The 18401-nt window shown below is 35.3% G+C and overlaps 1 protein-coding gene across 9 annotated transcripts in view; it reads right to left on the bottom strand.

Annotated features, from left to right (window-relative positions):
• Positions 1-1932: 1932 nt before the first annotated feature.
• LOC6558379 (poly(rC)-binding protein 3) overlaps positions 1933-18401 on the bottom strand; it is a 66019-nt gene continuing 49550 nt past the window's right edge. Inside the window, exons 4-12 of one of the 9 annotated variants that reach the window (XM_032743455.2) lie at positions 15029-15085; positions 14822-14938; positions 14439-14532; positions 14170-14333; positions 13449-13568; positions 10177-10317; positions 7467-7551; positions 7081-7348; positions 1933-2776 (exon numbers count right to left, since the gene is read on the bottom strand). In XM_032743455.2, the coding sequence (XP_032599346.1) occupies positions 2692-2776; positions 7081-7348; positions 7467-7551; positions 10177-10317; positions 13449-13568; positions 14170-14333; positions 14439-14532; positions 14822-14938; positions 15029-15085 (1131 nt within the window). In that variant the 3' untranslated portion in view covers positions 1933-2691. Of the gene's footprint in view, positions 2777-4959; positions 5793-7080; positions 7349-7466; positions 7552-10176; positions 10318-13448; positions 13569-14169; positions 14334-14438; positions 14533-14821; positions 14939-15028; positions 15086-18401 lie in introns of those variants that run through there. The other 8 variants (XM_032743456.2, XM_043215696.1, XM_032743452.2 and 5 more) reach the window with 8 other exon arrangements.

The raw sequence follows: 18401 nt of genomic DNA, 5'->3' as shown, positions 1-18401 counted from the left end.
TTCCATTTAACGTTCATTCTTTGTTTGTTTTCATCCCTTCTGGTTTCAAAAATGATTGCTTCAAATTGTCATCAGCGAAATATTTGTCACTAAAATCACGAAATAGTTTCGCTTGATATTTTGCTGCCTGTGTTGCACATTTTGCTTGATCCTCATTTTTTTGTTTTTGTTTTTGTTCTTGTTTCTGTTTTTTTTTTTCATTTTAGCGTTAATTTTTATTCAATTATTATTAGAGAGTGTGTCTAAGTTAACAGTAATGCATTTATCATTATTATAATTGATTTTTTATACTATTAACAATTTCCTGTAATCAAGTTTTGCTTCATAAGTGTTTTTATTATTATTATTATTATTCTTATTATTATCATTATGCAAGACAGTAAATAAAGGAAAATAACAAATGTGAATCTTTTATTTGGTGGCAACTAAGACTACTACAGTTTTGAAAATCTTCCAATGTCCACCGACCCTTTGTCAACATTTGTTCTACCAGAACTGTTGTAAATAAATATATAATTGTATATTTCAATTAAATAATATATGCATTTTTGGGATATGTTTACCATTATATGTTTTGTAGTTTTGAGTACTTTAACTTGCTGATGATTACAATAATAGGGTTGCATTTAAATTGGTTTATTTTTGTTGTGGATATGTTTGGGTAATTTCTTTTGTAAATGTCTCTTATTGTATAATTAATTTGTATAATCAAAATTTGACACATATTGCCGACTGTATGCGAGCTGAGCTGCCTGCACACAAAGTATTAGCAACAAATTCCTTAACTATCTTACGGATTGATATCTCGGCTGGAGCCTAACCTAACACATATTAAAATTTGTCTTTATTTGTATTCTGCTCCTACAGTTGTATCTGTGTGTGTGTGTTTCGTGTGTTGTGTGTGTGTGTGTGCTTTGTAACTACAGTTTGTTAGTGTTAGTGTGTAACTACATGTTGTTACTATTGTGGCTTTATATTTAATTTACTTATTTTTTTTAACAAGCCACAGTTATTTTTTTGCTTCTTGCTGCCCAGCCTAAAACTAAATTTAAAATAAAATTAATTTAAGTTTGTAAGTTTAACATTGAAAATCTTTTTATTTTTGATGTTTTGTTGTTTTGCGTATAAATTTAACAGCTAAGAAAATAAAATTATACTTTAATTTAAGCATTATTGCAATATTAAATAAAATTAAATCCATTTTTCTCATTTTCCACGCAATAGAAAGTCTTTTTTAACGCCGCAAATGTGCTTAAATATTATTATTGTAATTTGAATTTTGTCACTTAGCTTAACATTTTTGCTAAAAACCAAAAACATTGCAAAAAGTTTATCTAACAAAAATAAATTTGGCTTCAAATGTTACGATCAGTTGTTGTTCTTGTTTTTGTTCTTGTTTTTGTTTTTGTTCTCGTTTAACAAATTATAACTAATTTCGAAAATTTAAAAATCAAGTCGTATTTAATTTAATTTAATTAGATCATAGTTATTATGTAGTTTAATCAATAAACAGAATTAATTTTGTCCTTCAGTCTAAACATATTCAAAAATCACAAATACAATTTCGATAACAATTACAATAATAAAAATAATAAAATTAAAAATTATTATATCAATTAATATATATGTTTGTGTACCGCCATATTTATATGTATGTTTTGTTTGTTTTGTTTGTTTGTTTGTTTGTATGCATATAAATATAAATTTAAACATAAACAACAAACACAACATTTTCGTCGCCTAACAAAGTGGAAATTAACTGTTCGTATCTTTGTTTAATTAAACTGTTTGTCTCTGTCTCTTTGCTTTGCTTGCTGTCTGGCCTGGCTTGGCTTGGTTTAATATTATTTATTTATATGCCGTTGTTAATTTTGTGTTTGTTTGTTTTTTAATGCCTTAACTTGATGTACTTTATTTTATTTATTTGTTTTGTTTTGTTTTTTTTTGTTTTTTATTTTTTTGTTTTTTTGGTTATGCGCATGCACAATTGCTTGGCTTAAAATTTAACTGCATTTCGAAATTTTCATTTACTTTGCTGTATTGTTGGTTAATATTATTGTTTTTAGTTTTTTGCTTGTTTTGTTTTCTGCTTTGTTGCATTTGTCTTCATTTTGACTAAGCTTACAATTAATTGCTGTTCTGTTCTTACGGTGAGGGAGCGCATACATTGAAGTAGCGCACCCGAAAACGGTTTTAACATAAAGTTCATTTATTTTCTCTGGTTTTTTGTTTTTGTTTTCGTTTTTGTTTTTCCTTTTAAACTTAATAAAAAATATCATAATTAATAAGAATCAATGAATAAATATAACGTGTATGTATTCTTACATGTCTGTGTGTGAACGTTGTGTATATGACGTCTACATATGCCTTATGCTCATCTTCTTGTGATTTGACCTTGTCATATGATTTGTTTGCTTTCTGTGTTTATGCTTTTCTTTACTCTTTACTCTTTACTCCTCACTTATTGCTTATAACTTAACATTTGACGATCAATCGATCATACTATCTGTTATCTGCTATCTGTTGTCAGTTGATACAGTTTATCGGCTCCAGTCCCTCGCTGCATTCGATTTGTTCATGTTGATGTTGTTGCTGTTGCTGTTGTTGCTTTTGCTTTTGCTGTTTGTTGCTGTTGTTTGTTGTTTGCAGTTTGCTGTTCGTTTTTTACTTTGTTCTTTGTTGTAGTTGCACTTAGTGTATGGGCGTTTTAACAATTGCACTTGGTGCGATATAATGATAACCAGGTATGGGCAGTCCAGCGGTCTCCATTGATATTCTGCAAAGTTGAAATACGAAAAACACGATTTAGTTCAGTTCTGATTCAAGTTTAACGACAAATTGGCAATGTGAATTTTATTAATGCAAATTGAGTTATATTTTTTGCCCTGGCTGTGTTTTAGTTCTACGACAGGTCTTGGGTAGCCTAGATCCTTTTAAATCTTAAATACTGAATGTGTTTTCAAGTTTATAAAAAAAAAAAAAAATTTCCTCGATTTTTTTTTTCTCAGATGTATACATTTAAATCAAACGATAATGGGCTATAAGCTAGAATAAAATGTTGTTTTAGTATCGTTTTATTTTTGTGGTATTTCTTCACTTTATTACAAACGCAGTTTTCATTATAATTTTGTTTGATTGCATATAAATATGTTTGCTTGTTTGTTGATCTGCTTGTAGGCGCAGCTAAGAATCGCGACTAAAGGTAAAAAGCGATTCTTTTACAATTGGTAATTGTTCTCAGTGTGTCTATTAATGTAAAGTAATAAGTAGTACATACATTCATTACAAGAATTCTTTAGAGTTATGCTTGTCTCAATCTACGTTGTATAAATTTAGCATATACGAGTATGTATTGTAAGTATATGTATGTATGTATGTTCGTATGTACGCATGTATGTATGTATGTATGTATATGATTTGGTTATAAAATCGTAAGCCCGCTTAGCTTAACTAACTAAAACTATTACAATGTGTGTCATTTGCCTTAAGAAATAATACAAATTCTTAGCCGTATGTATTGTGTAAAGAGGAGAGAAATTTCAATTTCCAAATACTTTTCTTTTTCAACAATGTTTTTTTTTTACCAATTCAAAAATAGTTTGGTTTTATTTGTTTCGCTTGGTTATACAATACAAAATAATAACAAATGTACAATCGTTAATAATAAATACAATACAATAATTTAGAAAATAGTAAATTAATAGGGTACAACTAATCCAATTATGATTTAAAAACAATTCATGACTTCAAGTCGAATACATAATAACGATTTTGCTCCTTGCTTAACAACATATCGTACATCTCCACATTCGCGTACAAACATGTTATGTTCTACACACTATTTAGTTATGTAAGTTTCTCTTTCTCTCTTTGCCTTCAGTTGGCTTTTTATTAATGTTTATTTCTGGTTCCTTATTTAATTCTTTTTTTTTCACTTTTTTTTTTGTATCTTTTTATTTTTTGTTTTCTTTTGTACGCTCATTTGCGTGGATTGTGTCAATTAGAGCGAATTGGTCCATAAAAGTCGTTGTGCCAAATTCTTTTGAGCACAATGCATTGGAATTTCCTTTTGTATCTTAATTTCCTTTCAACTTCTTTAAGAAGTATTTTTTTTGTTTTTTTGTTTTTTTTTTTTTGTTGTTTACTCGACACATGGCTGAGGGGAGGCCTTTATACTTAGAGGATAGAGCGTAAAATACATTTAGTGCTTATTCGCTAATTAGAGGAAATATGATCGATTACTAGTAAGGTAAGGTAAGGGGTTAGATGATGTTATAATATGTTACAGTGAATGTGTGGGGGAGGGGGGGGGTGCTTAATTAAATTATTTTTGTATACACGTATTTAGTATACAGCTACATGGTATATCGGTATTCGATAGTAAGCAATTCACAAACTATACTTGCTACGTTCACTCTCTCTTTCCAAGGATGCGCTAAAATTTGGCAAATTCTATAATGTACGATAGTTGTGTGTGTTAATGTAACTTTAAAAAGGGATAAGGGCAAAAATCTACAACATCTACTAGGAGAAGGGTCCTTATGCTGCGTTTCACTTGGTCAAAGTTTGATTACAATACTTGGGCAAATTCCATGTTTGATTTCTCTTTTTTCCCCTTTTTTCTCTTTTCTTGCTATATTCGATACTCAATATTATTCAAGTGCTTCAAGTCTGATCCAATTCAATTCGGTATATGTATCTACGTACGTTTATAATGGATCTCGTCTTGGACAGTCTGCCATAGTTATCTTTTTTTTATTTACTTTCTTTTTCCAAAATCATAGACATTGCTGCATTTAAAAACATAAGCAATATTATCTCAGCTATAAACTAATTTGGATACTGTTGTCTGTTGCAATTAGCAGCAACTGGGCTTTCAACTTGTTTGTGTAAAAATTGTCTTCAAATTTCAAATACTTTTACAAATTTTACACTTAAGAACTTATTTTTTTTAAACTTTTTTTTTCTGTTTTTTTTTTTTTTTTTTTTGTGAATAGAGCATTATTCTTGAAGAATCGTAAACTCTAAAGCTGTCGCAACGGTATAAACTTGTTAACAACTAGAAAAAGCTACTTCTAACTCGACTATAAGCAAATGATGATCTCTTTTTTTTCTTGGGTATACTTTTGCGCCGTCTGTTCTGCAGATATGTGGCGTGCCCCTAGTACGGGTTAAACTTGTTGCGCGCCTTCTCCGATTCGCCACCAGTCTCGGTCTGATGTTGCCGGAAACGCGATGTTGCATAGTGGCCCTTGGCACGATTCACGCCCGTTGTCTGCACTGGCGGTCCGCCGGGTGTGCTGTTCCCATTGTTGCCCAACGACGTGAGGCTGAGCAAGTCCAGTGCGCTCAGATTGGATAGGGCGGTGATCGCGCCTGGTTTGGTCAACAGTTGTAGGGCCGAAGCCAATGGGCTGCCGCCCAAAGCAGCAGCTCCAGCTCCTGTCGAATTGATGGCCAGAGTGGAGGAGCCATTGCTGCTGCTGTTGCCGTTGTGGTTGCTGCTGCTGCTGTTGCTCTGGCTGCCGCCATTGGTGGCATAGTTGGTGGCGCTGCTGCTGCCATTGCTGCTGGCCGAGCTGCTGCTGTTGTTGCTGCTGGTGCTGCAGTTGCCAGTGAGCGACACCGTCAAACAGCTGCTGCCATTCACACCACTGCCACCAGCAGCAGCAGCTGCCGCTGCTGCCACTGCTGCTGTTGTGGCACCACCGGCAACACCACCAACAGTTGATATGGCTGCAGTGCCATTTTGAGCTGCCTGATCCTGAAGATTGGCCTTCTGCAGTTCAACGCTGTGGATGAGGTACACAGAGAGATAGATAGAGACAGAAAGAAAGAGAAAGGAACTTATGGGATATTGATTTTTTTCTTTTCTTTTTTTTTTTGCTCTTAGGTATTTTTTTTTTAAACATTTGTTTGTATTTTTTTTTTTTTTTTTTGGTTTTGTGATTTTGTGGAATTGAGTTGGTCATTTCTTTTTGAATTGCTTTAGTGTTTTGTTATGCAAAAAAGGTTAAGGAGGTGTTTGTGTGGAGGAACGGTACGGAGTAAACGGATAGATAGCAAAGTTCTGGAGAGAACTTTTGGGCGCAATGTTTGGTTTGTTGTTTATTGGTGGGAGCGTCGTTCAAAATTTGATTTTTTTTTTTTATTTTTTGGATGGTAGGAGTAGAAATCTTATTGATTTTCTAGTTGTTGGACTTGACCGAAACAGTTTTGAAAAGTTTCTAGGGATTGAACTTTTGTTGTTGTTGGGATATTTGGTTAAGTTTAGTTTTGTTGCGGGTTGGGGAGAGAGGAGCATAGTTTTTATTTGGAATTTATTTTTTGTTGATTTTTTTTTTGTATTTTTTTTATTGATGACAAGTTGAACTGCAGTTTCTTGTGAAGTACCAATTGTTTCAGTTTCAGTTTCAGTTCCAGTTGCGTATTTTTTGCTCGTGTGTGCGAGAGTGCGACGCGTGACGTAGTTTTAGTTGGTGCTGTCCATTTTGCTCCTGCTCCTCCTCCTCCAAAATGCCTGCTGAGCTGAGACTTTTGTATATTTGGACATATACAAGCATAGGTAGTAGTAGACTAGAAGCTAGGTTTATATATTTATATATAGAATTAATTATAGATGTATAATGCTAGAGTTAAGAGTTTGCTGGTGCTAAGTTGTCTCTATATGCATGAAAAAGTGCTTTACATTTCAGTACGTTTCAGAACTACATATGAAAAAAGCATTTCATTGCTAAATGCGGGCTAGCGACTTATACACTAGACAAGAGCTTGATCTTAAGCTTAAAATTACAAGTTCCAAGTATCAAGTATCAAGTATCAACTTTTAAGTTTTTCTTTTGAACGCGCTGGGCCCAGACTCAAATAACGATAAACGAGTGCTTAAATGTACTGAGAGACCGATACGACCGACGACCAACGACCGACGACCTCCTTAGACCTTCTTTCTTACTTTGTCAATTTGCAAATCAATTCGACAAAATTTGTTAGACAACACATATACACGCACATACACACACACACACGTACACACATGCACACACACACTCAGATAAATATAGATAGTGTTTGGCGACTCACCTCATGTTGATTAAGTATTGGGCCAATGCCACCGAATCCGGATTGCCACTGATGGTGATGGTGCGATCAGTGTTGCCGCCCTCGCGCTCCTCGCAGTTGGAGATGCGTATCATGGCGCCGGAGATCTGACGTATTTCCGCTATTTTGGTGCCGCCCTTGCCAATGATGCAGCCAATCAAATCATTCGATACTGTCATCTCGTGCTGCTGCTGCTGTGCCCGATTCGCATTGGCCGTACGCAGCTGTGACCCTGCCAAGGCAGCCAGAGCTGTAAATGGGCCCAGGTCAAAACATCGATTTTTAGTACATGCATATATAGATTTCTCTGCATAATCCCCCACAAACACACACAGAGAGAGTGAGAGAGAGAGAGTTGAGGGACTTACCTGTGTGATTTATGCCACCAGTGCTGGCTGGCGTCATGCCGGCAAGGCCCAAGGCGGCCAAACTGGCCAATGGATTCTTAGAAACCTGTTGAAACATTGAGCAACATTGAGATTAACAATTTATTTATATTGATAATGTATATTTAGTTGTTGTTATTGTGATTATGTTCTCGAGAGAAGGTAAGTAGTACATGGGCACATATTAGTCATTCAGTCATTAGAGTCTGTCAAGTCTGGTTTGGATTTGGAATACATATAAGTACAAGTAGACATATATATTATAATCATTTTATTTTCGGATAGGATGGGATATTACAACACAACGCGCGTACAGTTTTCAAGAAAGAATATAACGCAGAAGGATCGAATTAAAAATAGAAATGAAACCAACAATCAACTCTCAAATGGCAAACATAACAAACACAAAGCCTTAAAATTAGTACATAAAAAATAGAAAATACAAGAAGCGAAGCGAAAACAAAAATAATTTTGCTTGAATAACAGACAAACAAATTTATTCACATTTTGTACAGGTTAGAAAAATACATGAATACAAAATGCGTTTGTGTGTTAGTGTGTGTGTGTGTGTGTGTGTGTGTGTGTGTGTGTGTGTGTGTGTGTATAGAATTGACTCATGAAAGTGAACAAGTGTATTTTGTGGTATTTATGCTGGTGTTTGTATTGGCAATTGAGACAACAATTGATTGTTGTTTTGCCGTTTGTGTCCTTCTGTCTACGAGTCTACTTTGAAATTACTTTTAGATTAACATAAAGTTGTATACATATATCTGTGTAAGGAATATTTCATTCATTTAGCAACTATACATTGAGAATAAAATTACAATTATAATGAAGAGTTAAAGCTTTAAGGGATCTCTTTTGGCGTTTCAGGGAATTATGAACATGATGTAAATGTGAGTACATATTTGGTATATTGGGAAATCCGTTCGACAATTAACTCCTCATCTAACACTATCTTGGTAATCAAAGAGAAAGGGTCTATCAAGTGGTAGGCAGTGTGTAATTCAAATTGTTGGCTTCAACCGGTGGGCAACTAATTTGTCTTGGCTTAAACTGATTCATGTGTAATTGTCAACATTTAGTCTGCTTTAAAGCCGTCATTCTTGCAAATGTGATTGTTAAATATGTACGCAAATTGATATTTTTACATTTTGCTATGCTGCTCTCATTCTCATTCAAGTTATATTTAAATCAGTCACCAATATATGCAAAGAATCCTGTCCCTGTCTCTAACCCAAAAAGAGTTTTTTGTCCGATTCAAGGACTTGCATATTCATAGCGATTGAAAGTTTTTCACCCACAACACCTACAGCAAAATACACACACGCATATATACATCACAGTCACATACATATATGTATATGTATATATATATATGTATGTGCACATGTATATGCATTATGCAAAAGCTATCAAAACATGGGGAAAGGGGGAAAGAGGAGGGAGAAGTATAAAATCGTTGGAAACCCGGTCATATACTTTATTAATTAATCAAATCGAATGAAATATTTGCAAATAACTTTTGAACGAGTGTTGCACACACACACACATATATACACACATATATATATATATATATACACACACACATATATATATGAGATGAGGGACAAAAATATAATATTAAATTTGAATGTGTGCGTGTAGAGCATCTGTGTGTGAGAGTTTTCTATTTTGTTTGTTTTGTTTTTTGATTTTTTGTAGAACTTGAAATCAAATATTTATCCAGTTGATAAATAAATAAACATGCGCTCTGCTTTGCGTATGAAAACATATATGTCTTTCTCTATGCAGTTCGCTGGCAAATGGAAATGAAACTTGCAACTCAATAACAATTGGGGAGGATGGGGTTGGTGGGGCACGACGAATGTTCAACAAACACAAACTCGTCATAGAAAGTCGTGTTTTGGGCATATTAAATAAACATATCTTGGGGTATACACACAACAGCAAGTTGAAACAATTCACAAATTATATGCTGCAACTTCGCGACATAAAAATGCTTTTGATGGGTTTTTCCAGTTTTCTGGTTTTCCACAGAGATGCCGGATTTTTGGTCTGTGGCTTAACAGAAGAAAAATAAAGAGAAACAATAACAAGACAAACACACACAAACACACAGAACAAAAATGGCAACAACTTTGTGGTCCAGCAGTTGCTTGGGGAACAAGGTGACGTTAATGTTATTGAAATGTGGCCCGACCACAGTTGCAACGTGGGGATCGTAAAAGAAATGCCAGAGGTAGTAAAGGTAACTACTGCAAGAACACAAACTACAAAACACAGACAGATATATTGGATGGGGTGGGGGTGGTAACAACGACAGGAGAAACGACTACGGGTGGCTGGCTGGGGGATATTGCGATACGAGTACGAGTAACAACAAACAGCAATGCACAAATACAACTAGCTTGGGGTACGGGGGGTGGAGCAAACAGTGGCGGGGTGGAGTGGGGGTTGGAGTGGCGTCGGTCAATGGATTCATACGGCTAGAGCTACAGGGTTGCGTTCAAATACAGCAACACATGCCAAAAAGAATCAAATGCTGTCTCGGGTCTTAGGCTCGACTTGTGGAGGATTTCTTTTTTTGTTTTTTGTGTTTCTGATGATTTTTGATTGGTATTTATTATTTTTGTGTTTAAATTTTCTTTTTGTTTTTTTTTTTTTTTGTGGATCAATTAAAACTCACATCGGGCATTTGCTGTAGGTGATGGTGGTGTGCTGGTACCGCTCCTTGTAAATGTGCCCCCTTTAACAAAGGATCCGCTAAGCCTGAAATACCAGCATGTAGACCACCGGTAGCCAAGGCCAGTGGAAATACTGGACAAGTCTAATAGATTTTTTTTTCGTTTTTATTTTTATTTTTTATTGTTGTTTGTAAGGTTTGGTATTAATTTTTGATTGTTTTGTGATTATGGGAATTTAATTGTTTTTTTTTTTTTTATTTTGATTGATTGTTGTTTTGCAAAAGTTTCCAAAGAAGAAAAAAGTAGAAGAACAAAAATGATTTACCAAAAATAAATTTTGAGCTAGATAATTTGTATATAATTGAAATAGTAAGCTTATTAAATATACATTTCGCTATAGTATTATTCGATTGGAAGCTTGCATATAGTTATCGATCGATCGGGACGTCGAAAAAGCTTTTGCAGGAAGCGAGAGAGAGATAGAGAAAAAAAAACAAAGTGTGCAGAGTTTTTGTGTAATAAACGAGGCTGACTGACGAGGCTGGATTTTGATAAATGATATGTGGTAATAACAACTAAGAGAACGAACTGACTACGGAAAGGGCAAAAGATTGAGGTCTTGGATAATGGGTACCAATGCACTTGTGGATGGGAACGATGGGTACACAAACCAAGGTTACAGACTACAAAAATACTTTGGAGAGAAGGTCAACAAGACTAGCGCATAGCCACAGATACAGAGACATAGTTATCAAACGGTACCCAAATTGTACGCAGTCTTGTAAATCTTCAAATAGCAGTTATCCGCAATCCCCATCAATTAGGATATTTTGGTGGAAATGTAGCCAATTGCACACAAAGTGTACCTAATTGACAACTGACAACTGGTGGATATAGCGACAAGTGATTGGGGTTTATTCATTATACACTGCACGCCGCATTATGCTTTAAACCAACACCGACAATAACCAGGGACTGATGTGTGAGAGAGAGAGAAAGGAAGAAAGAGAGAGAGAGAGAGAGAAGAGCTTGTTTTGTTCTCATTGGGAAGAAGAGCGCAATTGATGTTATAACTATTTTGAATTATGGTTTTTGTTTGCGGACATTAATTGAATTTGATGTGACAACATAAACTTTTGGTATAGTTTTCAAAACTTTTGTTTGGAGCGAAATGGCTGGCAGGGGCTTAAAGGACTATTTGTTGTTATTGTAGTATATATTTTGATATTCTTGTGCAGATTGTCTATGTATTTATATACGATTATAAACGGACAGAGTAGAGTAGATGTGAGGGCTCGGGCAGGACGATATTTTGAACAGTATGTTGTTGCAGTTGCTAATTGCATTATTGTTGTTGTTTCTGTTATTGTTATTGTTATTGTTGTTGCTGTTGTTCTTGTTGTTATTGCTGTTGTTATATGGTAAATGGTGGGTAATATACGATTACACATACATACATACATACACATCTGTATATATACATATGTAGGCAGGTATGACTTATCTAAAGTATCTGAATTTCTGTTGATTTTTGTTGTTGATGTTGCTGCTGCTGTTGTTGCTGTTGTCGTTGTTGTTGATGGATTTGTTGTTTGGCAAATGAACAAAACATTTCAAAGTCTATTGCAAGTATATACTACACAAAATGAAGAGTATTAAGTATATGTACCAATAAACGTTGGATAGATCAATGGCAGAGTTGTTGCTGTTTGTTGCTGTTGTTTTTTGTTTAATCGAGGGCTGTTTTTAATATTTAATATTTAATATCGAGTACAATTAGTTTCTGTTTGTGGATATTTTTGGTGGCACTCAAAAGGAGTTTAAGTCGGTTGTTTGGTTGTTTGTTGTGTGTTGTTCATGAGAGGTATAAATTATTTTTGGATTATATTATAGAGCTAGTGTTGTAGTTAAACATACTTCTCCACACGCTGCACGCGAGCCCTCGGTTCGATTAAAACAGAGAGATGAGAGAAGGCCCTTTTATGTGGAGTGACAGAGTAGCAAAGCCCCCGCACAAACTCACTCGACTCGCTTTATTATTCGGTGAGCAGCCGCGCAATGTAGAACCCTAATGCAAACGATCCCAAAAGTGCGACCGCCCCCAAAAACAGACACGACGCACTGGACGAAAGCCAGACTGAGAGAGAGTCAGAGTCAGAGGGAGAGAGAGAGCACTCACTCTTGTATGACAAGCTCTTAACCTGAGAGAAAAGAGTACGAAAGAAACTATAAAAAAAAACACAAAACAAAAAAATATGTAAGAATTTTATTTTAAAATATTGTAAATATATATTTGTATTTGATCAATCAATTAGTTGCTTTTCTGTAAATGATTAACATTAGTTGTTTGCTTTTGGGGTTGGGCCACCTTTTGGACATTTGAAAACGGGCTGGGTTGGTTCAACGGTACAAGATATATATGAAGTATGAGCGCAAAGAAACGGTAAAAGACTTGGTGGTAAGTGGAGAAGAAGCTGCAACAGCTAGGCCCAATGCACAATAGGCAAACTGAACCTAACTGAAGGCGGCTCTTTGGGGCATTTCAAAACTTCAAAAAGGGGTCACAAGTCGGTTCGGCTCTAGACAATTGTCAAGGTTCAAAGAGGGTTTGATAATTGTGGTTGTGGATTACATAGATAGAGAAAGAGGAGAGATAGAGATAGATAGAGAGAGATAGATAGAGAGAGAGAGAGAGAGAGAGAGAGAGAGAGAGGGAGAGATACAGAGAAAGAGCGAGGTGCAAATCATAACTGGATAATTCTAAACGAGCAGTGGATATAATTTTAATTAGAGTGGATACACAAAACTAAAGACTCATATTTTATTTAGGCATTTATACACACAGATAGGCAGATAGGCAGATAGAGAAGTGACATAAAACTCAAGAAGTTAAATGATCAATAAACTTGTTATAAGAAGTAGAGGCAAACAGGATGTAGCTAGACGCGCATAGAGGTAGTAAACCAAAATAAATAATAAAATTATTATTATTATAGGCAAAATCATATAGTATAAACAACCAAGTGTTATTTAGCTTATGTAAATGGTAAACAAAATAAGGTAAAATAAATGATAATGTAATTGCAGAACGATGTTTTGGGGATGGGTTAAAAAAGAAGAGATAGAAATTGAGAGAAAGATCCGACAGTAACTAGATATATGTATAAATGCGGCGTTATACATGATCTTTCAATTGACGTTTTATAACACACACTGCTTATGCTTAGACTTAGACTAGACATACATATACAATTTGCACACACTGTACACGTACCTCTTGTGTGGGCACCGCATAGTTGCCCTGTATGGTAAAGGCCTGTCCATTGGCCAAGATGACTGGCCCAGTTACTTGCGGCTTTGGTCGATATGGTATGGTAGCACCGCGTGGCGGAGACTGTATAAGACAAAACACTCATTAGTTATGCATTTAATATGAAAGATGCATTAAAAAGTAAACAGAACTGGAACAAGTTGAGCTCATTTGGAATTGTAAAATATGAGACAGTATATGCAAATATTTAAATTAGCTCATAAATTAGATGTACTCTCTAGAGTGCCCTAGACTGCCTTTAGACGGGCTAAGTGTATTTTCTCGCTTATTCGCTTAGCTTGTAAAACCTTCAAAAATATCTTTTTGTTGCATGCATTTTTATTTTGACGGGAAACATTTTTTTTCAACGACTGCGACTACATTTAGTATAATTTTTTATTATTTTAAAGTTCACACTACTTTTAAAATAATTATTATTTGCGATTTTCACAAATTTTGAACTAGAGCAACATTTACAATTTTTGGCATTTTTCAATTTAGACAAACAATATAAAAATTCGAAAAAACGGAAAATTTAAAGCGAAAAAGCACGAAAACTAAACTAAGGCTGTTTAAATGTTGGCCATTATTTGTATGTCTCTAACTAAAAATAGCTGGCTCCAAAAACGTTGACTGTTTACTTTTGAATGCAATATGTTGATTTCAATAGACAGACTGTGTTTACCTCCAACATGACAAGACATATCTGATAGATACATTGGGTGATCTGCTCAGCGCTGCCACTCAAGGTAACTGCACGCTCCGTGGAGTTTGGCAACATTTCGCTGGCCACTTGTATGGAGCAGCCTGTATTTTGGCGTATTTCCTTAATCTTTGAGCCACTCTTGCCTGTCGAATGCAAAAGAATCGAATTAGATATATTGAAAGAGCAGGTTAATGAGTTTTCTACAGATTTCGTCTAGCTATTTATTATTATTTGGCTTGTGTACACACCAATTAACGATCCACATTGACTGGCCGGCACAATCAATCGAATGGGTATTTGAGTTTTACCAACTTTGCCAACATCATTGAACTGCGAGCACCACTGAAACGGGTTTCAAGTTAGTAATGTGAAGCGTGATCTAATTCAACAATTGAGAATTGAGTACAATCAACACCAGAGCTTTTAGTTCTCGAGCCAAGACTTTCTCTTGTCTGGCAAATGGAGTGCTATTGTTTTCTTATTTATGCGTACTCGATTGTGTTTTTGTTTTTATGTTTATTTGTATTTGAATTTTTGTTTTTTTTTTGTTGTATTTTTTTTTTTTGTATCAATTATTGTGTTATGCAACCTTGCTTGGACTCGCATCCGTTTCGATCTAGCGCACACATACCTCTTCAAATTTCTTTGTAATTAGCGTAAATGCCGCGAAGATTGCGCTTGTTGTGCCAGATACCGTTACAATGCGTTCCGGGCATGAGCCATCCGAAATGTTAATTTTGGCACCAGACTGTAAAGATTTAAAGGCGCATAATTACATATGTACATATGTACAACATTCCGAACATGTATGTAGCTTGTAAGCAATTTGTGTACTTACCTCTTCACGAAATCTGTTGACAATTTCACCCTTTTTCCCAATAATACTACCAACTTCCTGTAAAGACACAACAAGATAAATTCCTTTTAATTAGTGTCATCCATTTGAATAATAATTATGAAACAAAAAAATATAGTTTTGTATGTGTGCCTTTTTTCCTTTGCATGCAAGCTGAAATTGATCTGCAGCGATCTAAACTTAGACAATGAGTTTCAATACAATATTTTATTTTTCGTAAACAGCAAAAAGTTTTCAAATACAGTCGAAATGATGTTCTGCCCACCACAAATTGATTTCAAGTACGTGACTTTTTCGCTATTCACAGCTAATAATAAAAGTTTGACTGTGATTTTCAAAACTATCAAAATGAGTCATCAAAATATAGTATGGTTAAGAAAAACAATGGTTTCATTGAAATATAGGAATAAAAGAATATTTATGTATAATTTTACCCATAAAGAGCGTCTGGCATTCTAGCAAAATATATCGTTCTAATTGCATCCGTTTTCAGCTTTCTTTCTGCCATTTACAAGCGTCGCCATAGATGTGCAAATTCGATTAAATATTAAGTGATTTTGTGCCATATGTGTGTATAACTACTTTTGCATATTTAAGTGACACAGAAAGCGATTCATTCAAACATTCAAACCAAAACCAGAGCCAACCAAAAACCCCCCTTTTTGACACAAGCCGCATGAATATTTTGTAATGAAATTTGCGGGCAACGCGTTTTATGCGTTTTAATTGATGGTAAATATCTACATGGAGGAAAATACATACAAAATTATTTATATGTATGTATGCTTGTATGTGTGCACATTTATAATTGGCAGTCCTGCAAAACGATAGACACAATTTGAGATACTCACTAAAACTTGAACAAGTTTCGCGAAGCAGCAAATCAATAAAAAAAACTATTCAGATAAATAAATCACATTAATTACACAGCAGCTGACAGCAGCACTCAACTTGTGTCTGTTAGAATGTGATGAAATTTCAGTTTTGGCAAGATTCTTTTGCAGAATGTTCGTTTTTTATGTTGTGCAATCGAAAACTGCGTTTTGTTGGCGGCATTCAATAAAAAAACTGCATTTTACGCAGAATTTGTACCTCTAAACGAAGAAATATCGAGAAAAAGAGCCTAGCTTAGGGCAACCAATAAAAATGCCCACGCCTAATTAATCCCATTTTAGACTGTTCAATAACGGATTATAAATTTATAATTCTACAAATTAAACGTAAACATTTCAAGGATATCGAATACTTATCACAGTTGTGTATTGTTTATGAATAGGTACTAAATATTGTAATTTTGTAAGCTAAAATATGATTGTACAAACTACAACATTTGTGATTGACTATATATTTAGATATTTATTTTGTTATTTAAATATTTAAACCTTTTTGTATCGGAGCCTTCGTCATTAATGATTTCATTAGTGGAAAATGAACTGTTACCGGAATCGGTAATAATTTTAAAGCTTGACATTTCTGAATTTAGTACAAAAATGTTTTGTAACCTTCGCGAAGTGCACTTCTCGTGCCTGTCGCCATGTTTATCTTTCTAAATACCCATCCATTGTCACACACACACACACACACACACACACAGAGACAATGCAAGGTGTATAGAATTTTGGGCATTTTGCCAGTCTGTCACAAAGTGCAGAACCGTACAAAACAATATTAGTTTAAAATGGTACATCATCCTCTAAACCAGTGTAAAAATATTACGTGTCTCTGTCTCTACTGGGTTTTTGGGTTTTTGTCTGCTTCTGTGAGTCGATTGTGCATTATGGGTCATTTTCTATTATATTTATGGTGATGGTGCCCGATCTAAATGGCCGAAATATTTATTACACACAAATGTCAGAAGGAATTGCCATAATTATTAGCAAGAGCACGGTCTACGCGTCTATGAATTGCGTTCTTATGCCTGTCTGCGCCCAAGACAAATTTTGACAGCGCTCCATAATTTATATGAGCTCTCTCTCCCCCTTTCTCTCTATCTCTCTCTGTCTCTCTGGCATAAGTACTTAGGGGAACACATACCCAAACAGAAATAGAAACAGAAACACAAACACACACTCAGATGCTTATTTGAAACGGCCTAGACCAATGGCTATTAAGTTTGATGTGCTGCTCATTAGCGAGGAACGCTCATCATCATTATAATATACAACGTGGTCAGTGCCCAAAATCATCCCATCTCTCTCAACCCACTTGGCTGCCACCGTACAATTGGCATTGGCAGCTTCAGAAGCTTACACAATTTGCATAAGTCTGTGTGGGTCAAGCGATAAGCCACCAAACTCATTGAATATTCGAATGCTACGCATAATGGTATACTCAATTTTTGGACTTTCACTTGATTGCATTTTGCTGCTGGTGCTGCTGGTGCTGCTGGTGCTGCTGCTGCTGCTGCTGCTACTGTTGCTGTTGCAGCTGCTCCTTTTGCTAAATGCCTGACAAACGTCTCTGAAGAGTCCATTTTGCTAAAAAAATACTTTGACAAACACCCCACATACAGCTCTCCCCCCACCCATGCAGGCCTAGCTGGCTAAGCTAGGCAACCAGCCAGCCAGCCAGCCAGCCGGCCAGCAAACCAGCAAACCGGCTTTGGCTATTTTACATGCCAGCAATTAAATGCTAAATTTTTGCACTTCCAACTTGCCAACTTCCAACATCATGCATCGATTTCTATGCAAAAATTCACTTTTGCGGTTGTGCATTCAAAATTGTGCATGTCATTTGAAATTGTAGCTCGAAAATATGCATGGGAGCAGTGGAAGCGGTGGATGTGGATGTGGATGTGGACAGTATAAGCCGAGCATTTCTGTGGTTGGCTTCAATGTAAACAAATTGGGGTCTGAAATTGCTTAAAAGCTTTTGGCCAGCAAACGATTGAAGATCAATACTTTTTGGAGAGGATTGCATTTTACTTAAAATATGACAAAATATGTGGCCTTGTAAGCGGAATGTTGATTAAACTACTATACAATATTTAGATAGAATATAGTTTATGAGACAATTTTAATATTCAACGATAAGTTGGAATTGCTGTGGAAGTTCAAACCAATTAAGAACGCTACATGGAGACGACATTTTTTCCAGTGTGTCTTATTTCTTCTTGAATTGTTTTCTTTTTCTTTTTTTTTCAACTTGTATTTAATCAAATTAAAAATGCCACTCGCTGCGACTTGTGGAGAATTGTAATTGCTTTTGTTTTGCTGGGGCAAATTGTAAATTATTTAATTGTACAGTTTGCACTTTTCTGTTTTCACTTCGAGTGCCAGGAACAGCAGCAGCAGCAGCAGCAGCAGCAGCAGCAGCAGCAGCAGCAGCAGCAGTAACAAATGCACATGCACATACA

Source organism: Drosophila grimshawi, unplaced genomic scaffold (genome assembly GCF_018153295.1).
Source record: "Drosophila grimshawi isolate 15287-2541.00 unplaced genomic scaffold, ASM1815329v1 contig_44, whole genome shotgun sequence".
Lineage (NCBI taxonomy): Eukaryota > Metazoa > Arthropoda > Insecta > Diptera > Drosophilidae > Drosophila > Drosophila grimshawi.
This window is presented reverse-complemented; position numbering and strand designations above follow the sequence as displayed.